Here is a 23,278-nt window from a genome sequence, read left to right on the forward strand (position 1 = left end):
TAACCCCCCCCCCCCCCAGCTCAAGACATGATCAACTAAAATCCCCAAAACAGAAACCCTAAAAACAAAATCTTTCATGAGCTAACTAATCAAAGTTTGTAACTTTTTCGTTTAAAACAAACTCTATACACAACAGTTTCTATCAAAATCAATTATATAGATTGTTGGGAGGATTTGGTTATACCTTGAGTTTGGAGTCGCGGAGGCCAATAATGCCGGTGGATCGCCACCGCTTTACCCGACTAGCCTTTGAACCTCCTCCTTGATTGCTCGCGCAACACCCCATTCTTCCCTGTTTCTACGCTCTTGAATTTTTGATTGGATGCTTATAAACAAAAATTGTAACGGAATAAAAATACCCAGAAAGTTTCAAAAAGGAATCAATCTCTGATTACCAAAAAGAGATTAGATTTTTGGGGTACGAAAGTTTACGAATTTCTGAGGATTTGAGGTTTAGGTGAGGGTCAAGGTCTCTCTCTCGAAGCCAATTTTGGGATTAAAAAAAAATATAAATTAGAAAAGTTGTTTTCAAAGTTAAATGAAAGTGGAGAAGGACTCTCGTCAAGTCACTATCTCAGGTCACCAACCTTTGAAAAACTCGAAGATTGGTAAGACCCAGAGACCAAAAAAAAAAACACACACACATAGGGTTTAACCTTCTTTTTTTCACTAACCCCTTCCTCAAGCAACTGTTATTTATTTATTTTGACCAATTTGATATGTGAGAGAAGCCAAAATGTACTATATTCAGAGGTAAATACAAGTTGGAAAAACATTTACAAGATACATAATGCATCAAAGAAAAGGAACAGGCTTCCTCTAAATCATAATATACATATATACATGATTCTTTCTAGAAATGATAAAGAGATAATTTAACAAGCTTTGTATCAGTTCCATTCATGACTCATGACGCTACAACACTATGAGAACTGCCAAAAATCTTTGTTTTTCCTACTTCCACGCAGAACAGAACCCGCTTCTGCACTCAGCGGATTCAATCTCCAATACTTGTATAAGATTCCATTCGTTTAGACAGAGAGACGAGATATGTAAATACACATATATTTGAAAACTTCTATCAGACAGTGACTAACCAGATGAAGCAGAAACCAATCCTTTCTTCTTTTTAAGTTAACCTTACAGCCATTTCTTGAAGCAGAGCTCGTTTCTGTGAAGCGTTGATCACTTGATTTGTTTCTGCATTCTCTAGAACATCTGTGATTATAGCCGCTGCGTGACCCAGTGGCTCCTCCGCTGCTCTCTTTAGCATGAAAGCCTGTTCCAAGTCAAGGTCATTGATAAAACAAACATCAGTTTAACAAAAAAAAAATGGTTGAAGCTTAAAAAAAAAATTAAGAATCGGTTTTGGATCTAGAACTCTTATAGACCTGGCCATGGTGCGATATCGTTAAGGTACATGGTTGCTGAGACCAAGGTTCTCCATCGATTTGCACAGGCAACGGCGCACAAAGTTGTATCTTCACTGATTGCCCCTGAGCTAACCTTCTGGCTTGAGATAACCCAACCTGAAAATGCGAAGAAAAAAAAACAAATGATGTTAGGTTTACAAAAGATCATGCAGATAGAACCTCTAAGATGATCATTATCGTACCTGGAGTTTGCCAAGGTGCCACGTTCCAGATATACTCACGACTTCTACTACCTTGTCGTGAATAGATTGCGGATCAAAGTTTTCATATGTTTCATCTTCATTCTGCCATAAATCCACACCTCCCATGTAACTTCCGATGTTTGCAACAAGTACTCCTTCCGCATCCTTCAAAGAAATAGCATAGTGAAGTTACATCATTAACTATTATTATGTAAACTAGTTTTCTGTGACTTACCTCAGGAACCTCGATGTCAACACCATCCACCTCCACTCGAACTTGCCAAGGGAAATCTTCGAATGTTCTGTCCATTATACTCCTTGCACCTTCTCTAGCATATAGGACTTTGTTCATAAACTGAACATTGAAAGCATTCAAATGTCAGTTTCATGAACTGAGATTAACAGTTCAGCTTCACTACAATAATGCCAGTTAACTCATATGATTAAGAAAGGTACTAATGGCAGGAGTCCTGAGGTTTATTGATCACCTGGCTATAAAATCTCTCTGGATTCTCCTCCCGTAGATTGTGAATATCAAGGGCGACCTTCGCATCACACCCAACCCCTGTTAAAAATTGCAGCGTAAGCAAATAATTGAAGAATATCGAAAGCAAAGCTTTGAAGATCATTACCAAGAGGTTGTGAGTTTAACTGACCTATATAATTGTTCATATATTTTGGCGGCTGGAGTTGCTTTCCTTGTTGATTCAGAATCGATACCTTCCAACGATCAAGGACAGTGACTGCAGCATGCTCTATGTTCTGCAACACAGTAGATAAACCTCCTTGTCTCTCAACAGAACCCAAACCACCACCCCAGTTCAATATCCGGGATAGATCATTCCCGGTTCCAGCAGGCAGGATAGCAACCGCGGGAGGAGAGACGAAATTCTGTTTGTCTATGGCATCCAATACCCAACCAGCAGTGCCATCTCCACCACAAACAAGAACTCTAAAGTGAGGAACCTTCCTGAAGAGGAGAAGCCCCACTTCTGGTCCTTGCACTGAACTCAATTCACACACCTGCAAGAAACATCTCCATCAATAAACTCAAAAGACAATAACAAGTAAAAAAACGCAATGTGACAAGTTTACAAGGAACCATACTCTTACCTGCACGGGATTTAGAAGAAGATTAAGACGCTGCCGAAGAGAATCACCTCGTTGAGCCCCACTCTTTTTGTTAATGAAAACCAACAACGGTCTTGCATCTGGAGGCAAATCAGCTAGCTCATACTTAAGTTTGGACCTTAGTCCCTGATATTTATCTTTCTTACCAAAGGAACCGCTTCTTTTAACACTAGGCTTCTTCTCATCGCTGTCCTCGTTAGAGGAACCTCCATTCACAACGCTGCTTGAGTTTTCCAACGCGGAATGGGTGCCATTAACAACAGCTGGACTTGTATCAGCTGTGCTTTCCGTCGATTCATCACAATTGCTACCACTATTATCCGAGTCAACCGAAGTTTCATTACCTTGCTTGTATTTTTTGCTTTGAATCCTGATACTGGCACGGACCGTAGATGCAAGTTCGTTAGCACCATGCGTGATCGTGCTCAAAAACCCTCCAGAAGGATTCCGTGTTAACTCCTTAACATAGAGAGGACACAAGACAAGCCTTCTAAGAGGGCCTAGATCACAAACGTCACCTGTTTCGTTTGACATATTACTGTGACAGTCGACATGGACAAGACGTTGACACCACAAGCAGCACCATACAGGAGAACCCCCAAGAAAGGAGCTACTACACGACTCATCACAGTAGCTACAAAACGAGGATTCGTCAGACTGGTCAGCACCTTCCGTCCACCGCACTGCCCACTGGTGCACCACATGCTCGTATCCAACCATGGAGACGCATTTGCAATCTTTAGGGGCACTTGAAGAGCAACTAAAATGAGCTGCCGCTCCGCAGATCGTGCACCTGTGGATAACACTTTCTGAAGCTACAATTGTCTGAGAAGGCGACATCGACTTCAAGCACACAGAGCAGTTCAAGTTCTTGGCGCGGGATACAGAGTCGCGTTCCCAGCTATGCGGGGCGACGGGAGTCTTGTGCCGCGCCTTTGGGTTTTTCTTCGACCTGGCGATGGCTTTTGTCCAGCTTAAGTTGATATTCCTTCGCCACTGAGAAGCAGTGTAGGCTATGGTGAGAATACCAACAAGGGCAGCAACAAAGCAAGTGAAGATGAACCCGCAAGACTCAACCGTTTCAAGTGGATTCTTGCTGAACATCCCCATTTCTCCATCGTCCTCCATTTGTCTATGCTGCAACTCGACACGTGTGATGATAATCCCAGAAGCTCGAGCCAATCAGACGCCCCCACAAAGATTCTTGGCTTGGTCAGGTCCAACAGACAAGAAAATTCGTGTACTATTTATTCAAAGTCCATATCTTTCATCATCCATTATCCATCTGAATAAGTTTTGTTCAAAACCCACTTCAACTATAAAAGACAAAAACTTCTGCACTGTCAAGAAAAAAAAGTACCAAGTTAAAAACAATGGTCTTCATTAGAGAAAGAAAGAGACTTTGCATCACAAATATCCACAAATTACTAAGGCTGACAATAAAAAAAGAATGACTAGCAGAAAAATAAATGCTTGGTTTGCTCAGATTCAAACTAAATTAATTGTAATTGACTTAAATAAGAACCAGACTTAAAAAGAACGGCAAATCTCCAAAATAGCACCTTTCTAAGTTTATATCACAAAAATAGCACTCAAAAACTAAAATGACCAAAATAACACCTTTCTAAGTTTATCCTTTGAAAATTTTAATTTTTTTATTTTTCAAAAATTTGAAATCTTATCCCCAAAACCTCATTTCTCAACTCTAAACCCTAAACCCTAAACCCTAAATCCTAAATCCTAAATCCTAAATCCTAAATCCTAAATCCTAAATCCTAAATCCTAAATCCTAAATCCTAAATCCTAAATCCTAAATCCTAAATCCTAAATCCTAAATCCTAAATCCTAAATCCTAAATCCTAAATCCTAAATCCTAAATCCTAAATCCTAAATCCTAAATCCTAAATCCTAAATCCTAAATCCTAAATCCTAAATCCTAAATCCTAAATCCTAAATCCTAAATCCTAAATCCTAAATCCTAAATCCTAAATCCTAAATCCTAAATCCTAAATCCTAAATCCTAAATCCTAAATCCTAAATCCTAAATCCTAAATCCTAAATCCTAAATCCTAAATCCTAAATCCTAAATCCTAAATCCTAAATCCTAAATCCTAAATCCTAAATCCTAAATCCTAAATCCTAAATCCTAAATCCTAAATCCTAAATCCTAAATCCTAAATCTTAAATCCTAAATCCTAAATCCCACCATTTAATTTTAAATCCTAAGTTTGTGACTTTTGATAAAACATTAAGTGCTATTTTTGTGACTTTTGAAGAGAACAAAAATTTGATTTAGTGCTATTTTTTTTTTCTCTAAAAAGAAAGACTTTGGCACTTAAATATTAATCTTAATCAATGCTTAGAAGAAAAACAAACACCTTTCTAAAAGTCCCTACTAATTATTCATGTTTGTTACACACTCATCTCTAAAAATATTAAAACAAACAAAAGAAAACTCAGAGATAAAAATTAAAATACAAAATGGGAATCACAACAAATCCAAAATCAAGGCTTATACTACTGCTTTCACGGTCCGCGAAGCATACAATGGAAATGAAATAGAGAATTTAATCAAGAGTAAGAAGAACATGAACCCTAACCTTCAAAAAGCGACAGAGAAGAAGGTGATCAGATGAAAAATCCCTAGAGATCGAGCAGTCGAAAGGAGAGAAGGAAACACACACAATCGACGCACCAAGCACGAAGCCTTTACTCGTCCGGAAAAATTCCCAAATCCAATTTTGATTTTTTGAAAAGCAGATTGATTGATGCTGTCTCGAGTTTATATATTATAAATTTATATATAATCTTCGTTTGATTTATTCGCTCGCTTTGTTTATATTTATTTCACCCGACGAGTATACTTATGAGAGAGAAAGATTCTGCGCGGAAAGAGAGGGTTTTAGTTTGTCGTATCGAAATACACGGCTGGCCCACGTAGGGTAGATGAATCTCGGATTCCGGAAAGTAACGTGTTACATGTCGGCAAAAGGCCCGGCCCATTACTGTCGTGCAACGATTAATCTCTAAATTACAATATTTTGTATATTGATTATAGATGTATATCATACTATTTTTGATGATATATTGATATGGCTTGTTCTTCATTTTCTGATGGCATCACCACGAATATTGTATGTTAAAAACTCATTTGTATAGTAAAGAAGAGTTACTCATAACAGAAATGCTACAAGGTATAATAATAACACCTATGGTTTCCAATGAACAAAGCATAGCAATTAAGGTGGACCAGGGCTCATATTCGGCTCTCAGGGTTTAGGTGTTTGAGAAACAAACTAAACCAGAGATCATGTCAAAGGTTCTCATTTTCAGATGCAAATTCTCTGTTTTGCTCTTACTTCATGACAAATACTGTGCCTTTTTCGCGTTAATGAAAAATTTATAGAATCGAGAGCGCGTTAATGGATTTTATACGTATTAATTTTAAATGTAACCGTTACTTTCGCAATTGCACTTCAAAATGATGCAACTTTACTTAACAGTTCGTTTGCATCACATCGCAACATAATTTTTGGTCTAAATTTTATTTTTCGTTTGATATATTTCCAACCAATTTATTGTTTTATATGTTTGCACATCTTTAGAAGTTTCTAGTTCGATTCAAACTTTCAACCAAAAGGAGTATTCAGTTTAGTTTTATTTTATTGTTGGCTCTGACTTGTAACAGTTTATCAATCATAGCAATTTCGACTTGAGGTGATGAGTATAGAAAATATAGAGCTTTATTTGTCTTATGGACTATCGTTACATTTGGTAGGAAGAAGGTGCTTTAATGCAAGATTCCTAGTGAGGTTCACATTTAGCTGACACCCATAGGTGTTGCTGCGTATAGCGAGGTTTTTGTACTGAGCAATTTATATATTTACTAAACTTACAATATACAATGTGATCGAGAGCAGTACGAACGTTGGGACACAGGAACAAATCCGAAGTTTTAGGTCGGGGAGAAAATAAAGAGGCTCGGGTCCAAACCAGGTGTGCCTCGTAGATCAAAACTCTCTGTCTAAGACAGAAGGTTAGACGTGTGGGCCACGAACGGCACCGTATTGATGCATTTTTTTCTAGTTGGGATAAAAGAAGGCGCCAAAAATAGGAAAGAGACACCATGAAGAGGCGGCGAAACTTTTTTTAAAAAAAACGGCGGGAATAATTAACCAAACATCTAATAGCTCCCGCGTGTTTATTTACCTTACAAAAACCTTTTTGCTTCCTCTTACTATTCTCACACACATTTGCTCGATTTCAACAAAAGAGTCAGTGATCGAGATAGAGACAAAGATATAGAGAGATGGAGAACTCAGTGACCCAAGATGGCATCGCGTCATTATTATCCCTCGATTCCTCCTCTGTTCAACCTCAGATCGTCGTTCAAGTCGTGGATCTTAAACCCGTTGGAAATCGATACACGTAAGTGTTTCCTTACGGCTCGATCTAGCTTTTTTACTTTCCACACAGATGATTTCGTATTCACCGATTTGGGGTTTCTCGAAGCTTGATTTTCCTTTGCGATTGATTCACTAGATCTGTTTAATTTCGATTTGGAATACAAAATTACGGTTTATGGCTGTGCGATTTGGGTTTATTGAATCTATTCGTTGGATGAAATGTATTTGACTTGTGGTTTTGTTGCTCAGGTTTAATGCTAATGATGGAAAGATGAAGATCAAAGCAATGTTGCCTGCGACTTTAACGTCTGAGATCGTCTCTGGAAAAATCCAGAATCTTGGTCTGATTCGTCTCCTTCATTATACTGCCAACGATATTCCAGGCAAATCTGGAGAAAAGTAATAATCTTTACTGCTTCTTTGATAGAAATTAGTAAATTGTTTTAAGTACACAGAACTAATCTTGTGTCTTGTCTTTATCTCTTTCCTTTAGATATTTGCTTGTAACCAAATGCGAGGCTGTTGCTTCTGCACTTGACTCAGAGATTAAGTCGGAGCTCAAAGCTTCTACAGGCATAGTGTTGAAACCGAAGCAGGAGTTTGTCGCCAAATCAGCTTCACAGATAATCAATGAGCAGAGAGGAAAGTAAGTAACTTTTTGTTTTTGTTTTAATAAAACTTATTTGCTTCTTACTATGTCAAATGCTTAATATTGACCTTTTCTGTGGTTTCTTTTTGTAGCGCTGCACCAGCTGCAAGAATGGCTATGACCAGGAGGGTCCATCCCCTTGTGTCCTTGAACCCTTACCAAGGAAGCTGGACCATTAAAGTCCGTGTCACAAACAAAGGAGTCTTGAGAACTTACAAAAACGCTAGAGGAGAAGGATGTGTCTTCAATGTGGAACTAACTGATGAGGAAGTAAGGCTGATTTAAAGATTTCTCTAGCTCTGATGATTTTCTTATGTGGTGGTGACTGATTTTATTTTATTTATTGAAATCCAGGGAACGCAGATTCAGGCGACGATGTTTAACGCACCTGCAAAGAAGTTTTATGACACGTTCCAGAAGGGAAAAGTCTATTACATATCGAGGGGAACACTTAAGCTTGCTAACAAGCAGTTCAAGACGGTTCAGAACGATTACGAGATGACTCTGAACGAGTATTCAGAGGTTGAAGAAGCTGGGAGCGAAGAAATGTTTATCCCTGAGACAAAATTCAACTTTGTACCCATTGATGAGCTGGGTCCATACGTGAATCAGAAGGAGCTTGTTGGTAAGAGCCGTCTCTTAATATAGAGTTCTTTTTGTTTTTAAATGCTGGTTTAGGATTATAATTGGTGTTATTTCATTTTCAGATGTTATCGGTGTTGTCCAAAGTGTTTCTCCCACCATGAGCATTAGAAGAAAGAGTGACAATGAGATGATCCCAAAGAGGGATATAATTTTAGCTGATGAGACGAAGAAAACCGTCGTGGTGTCCCTTTGGAACGATCTAGCTACTGACTTAGGACAAGAGCTTCTAGACATGGCTGATAAGTACCCTGTCATTGCGATTAAGTCTCTCAAAGTTGGAGATTTTCAAGGTAAAATCTTAATTTTTCTTTCGAGTTAATGTAGACTCTTTGTCAAATTGGTTGCTGATAGAAACCGATTCTTCCAGGTGTTTCACTCTCCACTATCAGCAAAAGCGACGTGGTGGTAAATCCTGATATACCAGAAGCTGCAAAGTTAAAATCTTGGTATGATTCCGAAGGTAAAGAGACGTCTATGTCTGCTATTGGCTCTGGGATGAGCCCTTCTGCCAATAGTGGATCAAGATCCATGTATTCTGACAGAGCCTGTCTCTCTCACTTCACAACCAATCCCTCTTTAGGCGAGGACAAGGTACTTCAAAACACTTCTACTTACTTAAAATACAAGGAGACTAGAAAAGTTTGTTTATGTGGTCTTGTGTTTGTATTGCAGCCTGTGTTTTTCAGTACTAGAGCTTACATAAGCTTCATCAAGCCAGACCAGGCAATGTGGTACCGTGCTTGCAAGACTTGTAACAAGAAAGTGACTGAAGCAATGGACTCTGGTTACTGGTGTGAAGGTTGTCAGAAAAAGGATGAAGAGTGCAGTTTAAGGTGAGATAATGCATGATTCATAAAACAAGAATAGAGAATGGATCTTGTTTGTTTTAATTGTGTTGCTTAATGGTGTGATTTAGGTATATAATGGCGGTGAAAGTCTCTGATTCAACCGGTGAAGCCTGGTTCTCTGCATTCAATGATGAAGCAGAGAAGATGATTGGATGCACAGCTGATGAACTCAACGTACTAAAATCGGAGGTAAGGAAACTAAAACCATATACAACGATTTAGACCATTCTGAACTCTCCAGGTTCTTGATTTAAAATGTGATGTTATTTTTTGGTTTTCACCAGGAAGGGGAAGGGAATGAGTTTCAGACAAAACTGAAGGAAGCTACTTGGTCATCTCATCTCTTCCGTGTTAGTGTTTCTCAACAAGAGTATAACAGTGAGAAGAGACAGAGGATAACTGTAAGAGGTGTTGCTCCGGTTGATTTTGCTGCTGAGACAAGATTGTTGCTTCAAGACATTTCCAAGAACAAGATGACATCTCAGTAGTTCTAACCATGACATGTTTTATCTAGAGCTTTTGATAAACTAAAAGTCCCAAGCTTTGTATTATACAAGTTCTTCTGCGGTCAGTCAAATTAGTATTTTATGTCATTTAAATGTTGATTCTAGTTGAATTTTGTATCTAGAGCTTTGCTAAACTAAAAGTCCCAAACTTTGTATTATACAAGTTTTCCTGAAGTCAGTTAAATTAGATTGTCCTATCATTCAAACGTTGATACAAGTTGATTTGTTTTCAACGATCATCTATAGACCGAGTGTTATTTAATGGAAGACCATGGAAATTTTCAAGACCAGCAGAATTTCCTAACAGAAGATAACTTAAGAAGGCAAAAGAAAAAAAAGAGCCAAAATCCATTGGAGATTCACTGAAGCTTAGCCAGAGAACAAACCATCAACACCGATCTTGTTAATTCATAGACTGATGTGATAAAGACATATTATAAGCTTGGTGATAAGGTTAAAACACAATTAGGGCTGGTTGCGCATGAAAAGTAAACTCTTTAGCATAACATAAGAATCACAGTTTCAACTGAGATATTTTCATATCACACTGGTGAAATCAGGAACTAAACCATTCCTTCTTCTATAGAGAGACATTGAAAAAAATACAAAAACTGAGAAAGTGAAAAACTAAGAGATGCTCTCTCCTCCATAGTAATCAGGTTTCTTCAGACAGCCATGAGATCACCAAAGTTGCGCATGAGGAAGACTCCTCCTGCAAACACCCCAAGTGCTCTCACAAGTTTCTGCACCAACAAGAAGAGACACAACAACCAAAAAACAAAAGGGACTTCGTGTCAGAGTGAGACAGATTTCGATGGTAAGAATACAACAAAGTCAAGTATCACAAGAACACGAATCAAATACTCCAAAAGGCATAGACTTGTGACTGATAAACCCTAAATCTCTAAGAGACCCAATTGAATCAATTCAGGATATCATCCTAAACAGAATTCACAATCGCCGTAATACCCAGAACAATTCAATCAAAGGGCTAGAGAAACCCCCATGATTAAGTCACAACACATACAACAGAATCAACTCAATTCAGAATCAAACTAAACTACAGACAGACCCATAGAGGGAGGAAAGCAAGAGACTTTACCATGTTAGCAGCCCACTTTCGTTCATCGTGGACCTCAGAGTGCCACAAAGCTTTCAGCTGGTCCATTGAGATCACACTCTTCGCCATCGTTGATCGAAACTTTGATCGAGAAATCGTCGGTATGTCACTTCAATGCATCTATTAACCTAACCATTTTAAGGGCTTAGGGCTTATTAATTTACGAAATTAACCTTTACTAATAAACTCTTTTTGGTAACTGACATGGAGTGATTCCAACCAGACAAAAGCCATAAGAGGTTGTCCAACCATGATCGAACACGTGTACAACACAATCTTAACAATCTCATCTACAAGACTACAACCTCTGGTTCCTCCATCGAAGAAAAAAAGCTTCAGACAAAACCAGAGAGAGTGTTACAAAATGGCGGCTAATTCAATATGTTCGTCTTTATTAGTGCACTCCATGGCGAACAAGAAGCCTTCACCTTCTGCAACAAGAACCATAACTTCAAAGAAGGTAAAACACAATTCAAATTTTCGATTTTTATATCGTCTGCTTAAATCTAATTGAAGTCTTTGTTACACAGCAGGGCACAACAAGTGGACAGGTGAAGCTACTGACAAGAGTCGAGCAGCTCAAGCTTCTGACCAAAGCCGAAAAGGCTGGACTTTTGTCCTTAGCCGAGAAATCAGGCTTCTCTCTATCCACCATCGAGCGTCTCGGACTGCTCACCAAAGCAGAGGAGTTCGGCGTTTTGTCCGCCGCTACTAACCCGGAAACGCCTGGAACGTTATTCACCCTGAGCCTCGGTTTACTCCTCCTCGGACCGGCTTTCGTCTACTTGGTCCCTGAGGATTACTCTTGGCAAGTCGTGGCTCAGCTCGTGGTGGCTCTCGTCTCTGTCCTCGGTGGCTCCGCTGCTTTCGCTGCTTCCGGTTTTGTCTCCAATTTGCAGAAATCTGATTAAACCGGTTATTTCGATTTTTGTTAAACCGGTCGGGTTTTGTATTTGATCTAAATTGCTTCAAGCTCATTTCTATGTTTATGTAAATGGTTAAGCCCGTTATATAAGGCCCACTAATAATAAGCCCATGAAATATCAACCAATCCTTTGTTTAAGAGGTTAAATCTCGGTTTAATATCGAACCAATCCACAATTTCAGAATCAAACCGGTTTCTTCTCCATTTCACTCAGCCAAACCTGTGAAGCGCTCTCTGTCTCTCTCAACAATGGCGAAATCAGTGGCGACGGCGACTTCCTCCCTCGTGCAAACCCTCAGGCGGTACGTCAAGAAGCCGTGGGAGATAACCGGACCGTGCGCTCACCCGGAGTACCTCGAATCGGATCCGATGCCCCGCCACGATCGATCAAGAGGCGATCGTGCCGACCTCGGATCCCGAGACGGTGTACAACATCTTGTACCACGGTAGAGATCAGCGGCGTAACCGTCCGTCGATCAGGCGTTATCTGTTGAAGAAGGAGGACGTGGTGGAGATGATGATGAGCGAGGAGACGGATTTTCCTAGGGTTTACTTGACGACAGCTGTGGAGGAGGATGAGAACGCTCGTGGCGGAGGCTACGAGTAGACAAACTGGTGAGGAGTTATGTTTGATGGATAAAGGTCAGTGAGATTATCAAAAACTTGTGAGGTTTGTGTTTGTTCTGATTCACTGAGTATTGTAGAATGAGTTTGGATGTTATGAAAGTTATGGTCTGTGAGTATTGGAACTTCGACTTCGATATGTATTCATCGGGGAGTTTTGGATTTTAGATGGTTACTTCCGGTTAAAGTTTCTTAATTGGCAAATGAATGTTGATTTGTGCAAGGTCAACATTTTGAATTTCTCAAGAGTTAGCTTGTGTTAGCCTACAGTATAATTCAAATATTAATGTTTGGTATCACCGTGTACAAGTTTTACTCATTTACTGCATAAACACACACAAAAAAATATATAAACCAATCAAATGGCTACTGTTATCTGAGTTTCCATTTCTCCAGTCTGTAATTTTTTTTTTCCTTTCTTTGTAGGTTTTTTGTAGTCTCTCTCATGTAATCCGCTGATGGGCGAAGGACTGCGTTTGATATTTTCTCTACCCACAAAAGATTCTCCATGGTTTGCTTTATTTAATAAGGTTTCTAGTAACTTTGTGTATACTACAAAACACTTTATTTTTCTTCACAAGAATTATATCGTTGTTCAGACATATTCCCTATGTTTTACGCATATCTATGATGATGATAATTATAAAACTCATGATTGTTTCAAGTATTTAGTTTTATTAGAAATGGTTGCTTACGTAATAACACAGAGAGAAACAGGTAGTAGTGCCTGTGTTCTTGCGGTCCCTTTTTCTGATTCATCAGCGACAAGAAAAAGAAATTAAAAAAATGAAAAGGAAGAAGAAGCAGAGACTGTGAAAAGCCAGAATGCCACCAAACTTTGTCTCCATTGATTCATGGATGTGTGTGTTTTATAGATATTACCCCAAACGACTGTTCTTTCAACTGTTTTGCTTCTGTCTCTGGCAAGGATATGTCATTGTCTCTCTCTCGGCATGTGCCTTTTGCATTTACTGTCGTACAGACCGAGAACGACGGCTCAGGATTAAAGAGAAATAACACTCTGTGTTTGCAATTTTTGGTCCAAAACGTGTCTGTGATAATGCATTAGTCATTACATACACATATTCCAACTTTCTTTATGGTTACTGAAGCGTTTCAACCGCACTGTCTGTGACCGTTTGCACACAATGTGGGTTTGCAGTTGGTGAAAGATGGAGAATATGATGCTAACTCCCAACTAGAGAAACTTCACAATCTCTGATATACACATTTATTCAAGCAGCTCATAGTTACTTGTACATTGTGGTCTGATTGGTAAATCAAAAACTACAATTATTTAAAGTGTTTAGTAGAAGCAAAACAGTAATATTTATCTAGCAGTGTGGTAAGAAATTAGAATATTATAATTTTCAAAAATGTTCAAAAATATTCGCCTGAAATTATGTCGAAATGGAGCTCTATTTAACTCAAGTATAAAAATCAGAAAAACCGTTCATTGATACGAAAGCATGTCGTCATTGTTCAGAAAATGGTACATTCACAGGAATCTTTAATTAAGAATTTGATATTTTCTTTTTGCTATAAGCAAATTGATATTATTGTAATTCTGTGTGGACTGATAGTGTATATCTAAAATAAATGCTAGAAAGAATCAGCAAAACTCTCACTGCCATTCATATAGTGGTCCATGAATCTAGGTGTATCAAGGCATATTATATATACAAGATGCTTTTAACAAAAACCTACTCTCTTTCATTTGGTCCATCCTCTAAAACCAGCCATTTTAGCTGTCAATCTAAACGCCTACTGTAATATGTACGACCACAAACATGTATATCAATTATAGAACTTAATTGGGATCAGCTCATGAAGATAATTTATAAGGATACATAAATAACTGAATTGCCTCTGCTCCAAAAGTATAAGTTGGTACCTAGTAATTATTAACTATGGCTTAGAATGATAAAAGGAAATAGAGAATGTGTAAAGAAAATTTGAATTTTTTTATAAAAACATGTTAGTAGTAACTAGAAAGAAAAAAAAAATGTTAGTAGAATGGAAGATATATAAGTTTCAGGTAAATGGTAACAAATACATAGAAGTGGATTAATATTTCATGAATCTCAGGATCTAAATAATTAGATACGTGTGTGTGTCTGCATAATTTCTGAACCAATTATAATGTTTTGAATCTTGATTAACCATCTAATCCTATCTATTATTAGTATAGGTGGAGACCCATAGCATCTTTTGTTTCCGTCGACAACGTTTCGGTAAGAATGTCTAGGCTCCTTTTATACCCTTGTCTGTAAATTCATTTCACACCCAACTAAAACCCTAGCTAGGAATTAGAGAGTATATATATTAAATATATCATTTCTTTCTTAGCGTCAATCATGTACTGAACAATTCTACTTTAACAACTTTCACGTGTTCATCATCTAGGTTCTTATCCTCTTTTTCAAACTTGTGTGACCAAGAATTCATTCGATCTGTCTAAACCTAAAGCAGATTCAAGCTTACTAGGTTTCCACTGTAACTTGTACTATTCTTCTTCCTTTTTGGCAATAATCAATATGGAGTCTGCGAATCCTCTTTGGATTGTTCTGTTGTATCTATATAGATTTGAATCACTTGAGATCTTTTTATGCCATACAAAATATCTTGCAAATTAAATTGTTGAACTAAAAGATTCTTTTTCTCACACTTTCTTGATCAGTTTTTGTTTGCTTACAACTGATTTGCTTTCATTTCATGTGATTACAACCCTACTATCTCAATATTGATTTATTCTGGTGTTTTTGTTTTCAGATCCTTCGATAACATACCAACGATGAGAACCAACTCAATGGGAATAAAACAAGAAGGCGATAATCATTATCAAGCCACTTCTTTATCTTCGTTGAGGCAAAATCCAAGAATCGTGAGAGCCTCGAGAATATTCGGAGGCAAAGACAGACACAGCAAAGTGTGCACAGTTCGTGGTCTTCGAGACAGGAGGATAAGATTGTCGGCAACGACAGCAATTCAGCTCTACGACCTTCAAGAACGATTAGGGCTAAGTCAGCCTAGCAAAGTCATTGACTGGCTCTTAGAAGCTGCTCAAAACGACGTCGCTATGCTTCCCCCTTTGCAGTTCCCACCTGGTTTTCACCCTAATCTCACCGCCGCCGCCGGAGAATCTTTCCCCGGGAATTTTGAAAGTTTCGACCTTGGAAGCTGCTCATCAAGAACTGATACGACCCTGCAGAGAGAAGGTTTGAATCTTGAGAGTCATGGGTTTGATATTGATCATCATTTTTTCTCGAACTCAAACCATAGAGACAAGCTTTATTTCCCTAGCAGCAGCTCTTGTCATTACAACCTCGAACAACTCCAACAGTCACTTCTGGACCAATCTGGCAACGTTACTGTCGCATTGTCCAATAATAATCATCTTAATCCATCGGCGGTGGAAACTATGAGCTCTCTATTTCCGAGATACCCTTTGTTTCATGAGGGTGGTGATCAGCTTCAACTGTTTAGCTCAAACTCGAACTCCTCGAAGCAAACAGATCATGTCGAGTAGTTCTAGCTGGTAGCTTGGTTTTGGACTCTTTCATAAATTGATGCGTCGGATCATGTGGCAGATGGATGGTGTATACTATATAGATCATTTACATGGTTTTAATGGTGTTATATATTATTGGATTGAGTGTATGTTTAATATAGTATAGAGCTAGTCTTATTAAGCATTATCCACGCCAACCTCAGTTTGAGCAAAGATATTAGTCATTGCTTGTTTTGGGTAATGTTTTGGAAATTATGTAGTTTTGTATGAGAAAGCTACATTTCTTGTTGCGAGAATTGTAACGTTTATGTTACTGTTAGAGATATGTTTGAAGTACTTAGACATATATATAACCTCGTTGCATGCCAATAGAAGCCTAGAATATTGTTTTGGTGTCCACAGTCACATATGCATGTGCTCTATACACACCATGTATATAATCAATCATATGATACATCCATACAAACTGAAAAAATTAATATTTTTTAAGATAAAAAGCGGTAATTAACGCATGATTTATATTTAGGGCTTAGATGAGGAGGCAGTTATAGACAGCATGCAACTGGATCTGCTGTCAAGCAGTGATCCCTATTTATCTTCTTTTGATATATTACTCTTTTTCTTTTCTCTTTTGTCTCTTCTTTTATCATTTTCCATTAACTCTTTTGTCTCCCACACATACATGATTACATGGTACATTGTTAAATAGTACCATGGTAAATTTGAAGGCATTACTAACCTTTTCCTTTGCTTTTACATCGCAGTAACTTAATGCCATCCATGGCTTGTTTTCATCTTAAACATGCTTGATCGACTACAACAAGCTTACAATACCTTTTTCGTAGAATCATTGAATTTAAATAGGATATCATACAAGAAATTGGATATAAATAATGGTCCATATATGGCCAGTCTGTATATGGCTATAAACTTTACTTTTACAATCGGCATGCTTCAAACTTATGAAATGAGCAAAAAAGAAGAAGTTTACACGTTGTTTCATTTTCGCATAATTCACCACTTTACTTAGGCATGCAAATTATCTTTTTCTTCCTTCTCTTCCTTTATTCCCCAACCTATATTTCCTGTCCTGTTGCTACTAACTTTAGATCTTCTCAAACAAAGCATCTCCTATTCAAATTAAATATCTAAAATAAAGCAATGGTAATGTTCTTTTATGCATAACAATCTTAAAATTTTACCAAGTTTATAAGTTCGAAACCCTTTGAGAAAAGCTATACTTATAAGTTATTATAGAAACTTTCGACTATAGATACTGTACGTACAAATGCACTCGCACTATTTAGAATTGAATTCTGAAGCCTTTATATATAACGAACGAATCTTGACATATTTTACTAAACCTGAATTATGTTAATCATGTTTCTCTTTTGAAACTAATTATGCTTTTTTTCTTTGCTAAAAACGTTACTCATGCATGTTACCAATTATGTATTCTTCAAATCATGAAAATGTTTTACGAAACCTGAAACAAAGCAGCATCTTAGTTTTTTTTCTTTTACCAAGAGATCGGGGAAAAGGAGCAGCATATCGCCAATTTTTCCATGAAAGGATTTTGAATACGTGTAAAGCTTACACGTAAATGGCCAACGAGTAATTAATAATAAAAAAAAAAAAAAGCCAACAGGTGATTAGGTCATAAAGAGATGGAGGTGCGGGTAATCGAACCCTGTGACTCCCGCATGCAAAGCGAGCGCTCTACCATATGAGCTACACCCCCTGGTTCTGTTAATGACTGTCGCTACAATTATTTTACTTATTGAAAATATTTCGACAATACCCGCCGTTAGTTGCCATGAGGTCCCACTTGTACAGAATGTTTGATCTGTCAATCGAACGTTCATATTCCTTTAGGTGTATCGCCGTCAGTGCACATGCGTCGCATAAGATAAATTAGCTGATTCAATTGACGTAATTACCCTTATATAAATAATTTTCAGGCAACTGAAAAGGAGTTGTCCTGAGCTGGACAAGGACGGCGTGTCGGAAATATCCGTGTGTACAAACCAAACCAAACCGGTTTGGAAAAAAAAAAAAAAAAATTAAAATCCCTAAAATTACCACTACTCTTGTGTCTCAGATTGAGCCAGATCCGTTTCTCCTTCACTTTCCCCTCTCGATTCTGCCTCACTAAACTTTCTCAAAAGATCGACACTTTTCCGGCGTTTCCGGTTTAACATCTTCGTCGCGCAGAGCCACGTCTTGTTCTCGCCTTAGCACAATTCGAAGTCGTGTTCTCCTTCGTTCTTGTTGTATAAAACCAAAACCAAACTCAAAGTCTCTTGGGCACCATACGATGAACGATCTTCTAAAGGTGAGATTTTTATCGAAATTCGTATGGTTTGACCATCCTATTATAGTTTCACTCTTTTAAGTAGAATCTGAATGGTGTAGGGAGCTATCTGACTTGAGTTAGGCTCTGTAATGATATGATTTCTGATTATTTGATATAAATTTAGTCACTTGTGCAGTCTCCAGCTGTATGCTTTTGAGGGTTTATTATTATGGTAATCGATTATTATGTTTTAATTCTACTGAATTTTAATGGCTTTGGTTCTGTAGGGCTCGTTTGAGCTTCCACGGGGTCAATCTTCTAGAGAAGGAGATGTGGAGCTAGGGGAACAAGGAGCAGCAGATCAAGGATTAGATGATTTCTTCAAAAAGGTAAAAAAAAACAAACAAACAGAGTTCTTCTATAATTACTTTACCAGCTGCTCTACTACCTAAAGTGTGTTCCTCTGTTTATTATTAGGTTCAAGATATTGACAAACAATATGAAAAGCTCAATAAGCTTCTAAAGAAACTTCAGGTATATAACTCAATCACTGCAGTGATATATACAGTATGAATGTGTACATTGCATCGAGATAAGAACCAGAACTTCTATTGCAGTTTGGAAGCTGCAATGTTTTGTTGGCTTTCCTTTTTGCAAGATTTATGATTCTGTGGCTTCTCATTTGTATTACCGATTTTAAAACCATATAGGCTGCTCATGAGGAGTCCAAGGCTGTGACCAAAGCTCCCGCCATGAAGGGTTAGTTTCGTTCTTTTCTCTATATCTTTTCTTCATTCATTCATCTTCTTCCAGAACTATTGCTGCAAGTCAGTGAATATAATTATTGGTATGTTTACTTGTACTAGCGGGGGACATAACGAACTTTCGCTTTATATTCTTAACTTAGATGAACCTTTAAGTAGCCATGATTCTTGTTTTTTTTCATCGGCTTGAAACTTTAGTATTAGAATTAGTGTTAATGGTTTGCCCTTAGCCTTACATATAGTCTGGTGTTCTCTGTGTTGCTGCTCCGTATGTAATGAACAGCAATAAAGAAGAAAATGGAAAAAGACGTTGATGAAGTGGGAAGTATAGCTCGTTTCATTAAGGGGAAGCTCGAGGAGCTGGACAGAGAGGTAGAGTCACTCAAATCATGTTGATTTTATTAGTTTCTTTTGTACTAATGTTCATTCAAAATGCTGTAGAACTTGGCAAATAGACAAAAACCTGGGTGCGGGAAAGGATCTGGTGTGGATCGATCAAGAACAGCGACCACACTGTGAGTGTATTCTTATGTTTAAGTTCAATAATCTATTGTGAACCCCCTTTTGTTCTCTCAGTCATTAATCTTATTGTACTGAACAACAGTTCCTTGAAGAAGAAGCTAAAAGACAAGATGGCCGAGTTTCAGGTGAGTTATCAATATCTATAAGGAAACTGTTATTTCCTCAGATTGATAGTGTGTCATGTTCTAGGTTCTAAGAGAGAACATACAACAAGAGTACCGCGAGGTTGTTGACAGGCGTATTTTTACAGGTATTTGTACGTTATTGATGGTATGAGATTGATCTACTTTTCCTTTTCTTACATCTCCTTCTTACTGTTTCTGTGTGTGCTTTCATTGCATTAGTAACTGGGCAGCGAGCCGACGAAGATGTAAGTATACTAAGTAGAGTCTTGTGTTTTATTATAGTCTCAGAGTTTTGAACAAAAACTCAATGCCATGCCGTTTTTTTGATTTTTACAGACAATTGATGAGTTGATTGAAACTGGAAACAGCGAACAGATCTTCCAGAAAGCGATTCAGGAGCAAGGAAGAGGACAGGTTTGATATGTTTTCCAATGTATAAAAACAATCCAAGATTTTGATTGAACATGCTATAAGATGTTTATTTATTTTCTTCTCTCTCCCAGGTGATGGACACCTTGGCGGAAATTCAAGAACGTCATGATGCTGTCAGAGACTTGGAAAAGAAACTTCTTGACTTACAACAAGTATGTTGGTTTTCATTATTCTCTTACACTAGATGGAAGAGCTTTGAACTTAAGTTTGATGCAATCTATTATTACTCATTGTATGGTAACTCATTGTAAGGAGTCATTCTGGTAAAGGTAGAATCATCAGGTTCCCTTTTGTTTTGCAGATTTTCATGGATATGGCAGTTTTGGTTGATGCACAAGGAGAAATGCTTGACAACATTGAATCTCAGGTGCGTTGGTACACTCATAAAAAGAGTAATAACGTCTCAAAACTATATGTTGACCTTAAGTTAGTGCACTCTTTAACACATAAATAGTAAATAATGATGAGTTTTTGTTGGTAAATTATAGGTGTCAAGTGCAGTAGATCACGTGCAATCGGGAAACACGGCTCTTCAAAGAGCAAAGAGCTTACAGAAGAACTCAAGAAAATGGATGTGTATTGCAATCATCATCCTTCTCATTGTTGTTGCTGTGATCGTTGTTGGTGTTCTCAAGCCTTGGAAAGACAAGAAGGCTTAAGATGAATACAAGAATATGTGTAAACAAACAAACAAAAATCATCCTTACGTGCGGCTTTTACTGAGCGAGTGTTTATCAAATGTGTGAAGAGTCTTTTTACCACAAAACGAAATTCTATATTCTTTTAATTGGATGAACAAACCAATTTCTCTATTACTTGTGCAATTTCATAGAGGATATGAGACTGGCAGCATATTATTTTAAAGTCTCATCAAGTGTGGTCATCATGTGTGGTCGTCAAAAAAAGTAGCAAGGTTTTGTAAATTTGAAAGATCTATATGGGCTAATCATCATTCTTAAAATAAATAAATTATAACATAGAAGAGGATGGATTTCATATCAAAGGGAGAGGATTTTTCATGTTACATTTAGACAAAATCAATATTATTTTTCATGATCATCCTCGTTTGGCTTTTATTTAAAAATACATATCCATCCTTACCCAATTGATTTGAACAACTTTGAGCAATAAACATAAAGAAATGCGTAGTTAGACGTGTGAATATTCGCACTCTTATCGATCATATATATTTGATGCATGGTTCCACCATCATGAGTCATGAGCTGGTTTTCATGAATTTCTTATCCATGTTAGAATATTGTGATGTAGCATAGAGCATGTGTTAGTTTATCTACAAAATCATGTATTCAGTTTATGCTAGTTTCTACCAAAACCCGAACCATCCAAATGAATTTTAATGAACCTATATTATTTCATACATTAACTAATGAATTTTAACAGTTTCTTTAATGGGTTAATTTCGTTTTAATAAAATTTGTACAAGAATTCCCAATTTGAATCTGTTTTTTTAGAATATTCCGACTTTTTATTTATGGCAGCTGGTAGATTATATTAATAGGATAGAGTAACTTTACAAGCTAGAAGCTAAACCCCAAGTAGCACCCTTAAACAGCCACCAACAATGGAGAAAACAAACGCCTATACAAGCAAAACGCTAAGCAGACAAACATGTGAGGAGGTGATCAATCAAAAATAAGTACACAAACCACTATCATTGTCAAAAGTTTATATAAGCCACAAAAGGGAACATCTAACTAGCAACATAAGAATATTGAAAGTTATCAATCAAAATGCTTTAAACATTGAGAGAAGCACCTCTACTTAGTTGAGGCCGATGCTGCTTCCTGATATTTAACTAGTTTTATCTCATTCCTGTCTCCAATACATTACTTGAGGGGTCGTTTTTAATATTCTTTCAAATCCATCCTTACACATTTAACAACTTTGAGCAATAAACCAAAAAGCAATGCAATTTTTTTTCTCAAATATACTTGTAATTTAAATGATTGATCTAAATCGACTACCGTAGTTAGACGTGAGAACATTCACACTCTATCAAAACATATTTGATGCATGGTTCCACTATCATGACTCACCAGCTGGTTTTTATGACCATTGTAGAATATTGTTATGTAGCATGGAGTATGACAGTATGTGTAACCAGTAATCACACAAAGGCATTACACGATTCGATCTTAAAAAATATATAAGCATGGAAATCAGGAGTATCAGCTAATCATCTTATTCAATTTATGCTAGTTTCCATGATTATAATATATAGAGTTTAAGAAAAATCAAAGAAAAACCTACAAAATAAGTAAAAAGAAAACCAGTGAATTATAGATAATGTTCCACATGATATATGCTACATCACTTTTTCTCTCCCAGGCACACTAACCAAGAACGGTCCATAGCAAGTTGACCTTTGTAGCAATCTCGGTTTATCTAGCGGTTTCTTTCCGGGTTTAGCATCTTTTTTCTGCAAACCAGAAATCTTTTTCAAATTCTTTCTGCTTTTGGAAATATCCAGTGGATATTACAACTCTCCCTTTGAGCGTGTAGACCTTTCCGCCGGGTTCACTCCCCCGACATGGTCGGAGGGACCGCCTCCGTCCACCTCTCCGGCTACCGATGCCTGCTAGAAGGGCTTAACTGATGAAGAAGGAAAGACCCTAATCCTCAAGCTGTCTGCAGATTAGGAAAGCTCTCCCCAGTTACTATCTCCCTTACTGGTGGCTACTAGTTCTGATAGTAATACTCCCAGTATCCTACAAACCTGAAACCATGGCTCATAGACGCTTACCAGCTGTAGATAAGGGTAAGGGTTTACAATTGGAACCCTACCAGGCCCCGCGAACAGCCAGAGTTAAGATTCCGGCGTCGGATAACTCTGCCTTACTCAAGAAGCATACTCTTATCATCATAGGCAAAGTCACCAATCCCTCAGTCCAGAAAGTCTGGTCTCTCATCCCTTTTTTCACTGAACATTGGAAGACAGAGGTGAAACCAATGGGCTCAGACCTTGGCCAAGGTCTTTTCCAATTTCAGTTCGCTCTGGAGTCAGATCTCTTAGCGGTTCTGGAGCAGCGACCTTTCCACTATGCTAAATGGATGATTATCCTTGAGAGATGGCAGCCAACTACATCACCAGACTTCCCATCTTTAATACCATTCTGGATTAAGGTCCAAGGAATCCCT

At 37.7% G+C, this 23,278-nt stretch overlaps 7 protein-coding genes and 1 pseudogene across 10 annotated transcripts in view; 5 read left to right on the top strand and 3 right to left on the bottom strand.

The window, feature by feature from the left end:
- The window catches only part of LOC106332245 (plant intracellular Ras-group-related LRR protein 7-like), a 2,499-nt gene extending 1,943 nt beyond the window's left edge, over positions 1-556 (bottom strand). Inside the window, exon 1 of the mRNA XM_013770722.1 lies at positions 185-556. Within this exon, the coding sequence (XP_013626176.1) occupies positions 185-286 (102 nt within the window). The 5' untranslated portion in view covers positions 287-556. The remainder of the gene's footprint in view (positions 1-184) is intronic.
- A 166-nt stretch (positions 557-722) lies between these two features.
- On the bottom strand, positions 723-5,612 carry LOC106336514 (diacylglycerol kinase 1-like). 2 transcript variants are annotated; one of them, XM_013775358.1, is made up of 9 exons: positions 5,347-5,578; positions 3,978-4,086; positions 2,729-3,946; positions 2,272-2,638; positions 2,104-2,180; positions 1,851-1,970; positions 1,616-1,780; positions 1,392-1,529; positions 723-1,279 (listed from the first exon to the last, which is right to left on the bottom strand). In XM_013775358.1, the coding sequence occupies exons 3-9, from the start codon at positions 3,872-3,874 to the stop codon at positions 1,130-1,132; spliced, it is 2,163 nt and encodes a 720-aa protein (XP_013630812.1). In that variant the 5' UTR covers positions 3,875-3,946; positions 3,978-4,086; positions 5,347-5,578; the 3' UTR covers positions 723-1,129. The 2 variants fall into 2 exon arrangements, with proteins under 2 accessions (XP_013630812.1, XP_013630813.1); XM_013775359.1 differs by having other exon boundaries at positions 2,729-4,081; positions 5,347-5,612.
- A 1,396-nt stretch (positions 5,613-7,008) lies between these two features.
- On the top strand, positions 7,009-9,987 carry LOC106331731 (replication protein A 70 kDa DNA-binding subunit B). The gene is made up of 10 exons (XM_013770136.1): positions 7,009-7,174; positions 7,402-7,551; positions 7,646-7,798; positions 7,894-8,071; positions 8,156-8,426; positions 8,509-8,736; positions 8,814-9,037; positions 9,119-9,279; positions 9,363-9,483; positions 9,579-9,987. Exons 1-10 carry the CDS (start codon positions 7,056-7,058, stop codon positions 9,780-9,782), a joined length of 1,809 nt encoding a protein of 602 aa, XP_013625590.1. The 5' UTR covers positions 7,009-7,055; the 3' UTR covers positions 9,783-9,987.
- Positions 9,988-10,280: 293 nt separating this feature from the next.
- On the bottom strand, positions 10,281-11,119 carry LOC106327933 (mitochondrial import receptor subunit TOM5 homolog). The gene is made up of 2 exons (XM_013766255.1): positions 10,903-11,119; positions 10,281-10,543 (listed from the first exon to the last, which is right to left on the bottom strand). The coding sequence occupies exons 1-2, from the start codon at positions 10,987-10,989 to the stop codon at positions 10,466-10,468; spliced, it is 165 nt and encodes a 54-aa protein (XP_013621709.1). The 5' UTR covers positions 10,990-11,119; the 3' UTR covers positions 10,281-10,465.
- A 102-nt stretch (positions 11,120-11,221) lies between these two features.
- On the top strand, positions 11,222-11,973 carry LOC106327931. The gene is made up of 2 exons (XM_013766253.1): positions 11,222-11,380; positions 11,454-11,973. Exons 1-2 carry the CDS (start codon positions 11,285-11,287, stop codon positions 11,829-11,831), a joined length of 474 nt encoding a protein of 157 aa, XP_013621707.1. The 5' UTR covers positions 11,222-11,284; the 3' UTR covers positions 11,832-11,973.
- A 105-nt stretch (positions 11,974-12,078) lies between these two features.
- LOC106327932 lies at positions 12,079-13,119 on the top strand (annotated as a pseudogene).
- A 1,660-nt stretch (positions 13,120-14,779) lies between these two features.
- LOC106332575 (transcription factor TCP17) lies at positions 14,780-16,272 on the top strand. 3 transcript variants are annotated; one of them, XM_013771051.1, is made up of 2 exons: positions 14,780-14,972; positions 15,242-16,272. In XM_013771051.1, the coding sequence occupies exon 2, from the start codon at positions 15,264-15,266 to the stop codon at positions 15,996-15,998; it is 735 nt and encodes a 244-aa protein (XP_013626505.1). In that variant the 5' UTR covers positions 14,780-14,972; positions 15,242-15,263; the 3' UTR covers positions 15,999-16,272. The 3 variants fall into 3 exon arrangements, with proteins under 3 accessions (XP_013626505.1, XP_013626503.1, XP_013626504.1); XM_013771049.1 differs by having other exon boundaries at positions 14,780-14,965; XM_013771050.1 differs by having other exon boundaries at positions 14,780-14,956.
- Positions 16,273-18,072: 1,800 nt separating this feature from the next.
- Positions 18,073-20,931, top strand: LOC106331453 (syntaxin-132). The gene is made up of 13 exons (XM_013769812.1): positions 18,073-18,315; positions 18,564-18,665; positions 18,754-18,810; positions 18,987-19,035; positions 19,324-19,412; positions 19,482-19,555; positions 19,645-19,687; positions 19,752-19,812; positions 19,907-19,932; positions 20,024-20,101; positions 20,191-20,271; positions 20,421-20,486; positions 20,608-20,931. The coding sequence occupies exons 1-13, from the start codon at positions 18,298-18,300 to the stop codon at positions 20,776-20,778; spliced, it is 915 nt and encodes a 304-aa protein (XP_013625266.1). The 5' UTR covers positions 18,073-18,297; the 3' UTR covers positions 20,779-20,931.
- The last annotated feature ends 2,347 nt before the right edge of the window (positions 20,932-23,278 follow it).

Source organism: Brassica oleracea, chromosome C3, assembly GCF_000695525.1.
Source record: "Brassica oleracea var. oleracea cultivar TO1000 chromosome C3, BOL, whole genome shotgun sequence".
Taxonomy (NCBI): Eukaryota; Viridiplantae; Streptophyta; class Magnoliopsida; order Brassicales; family Brassicaceae; genus Brassica; species Brassica oleracea.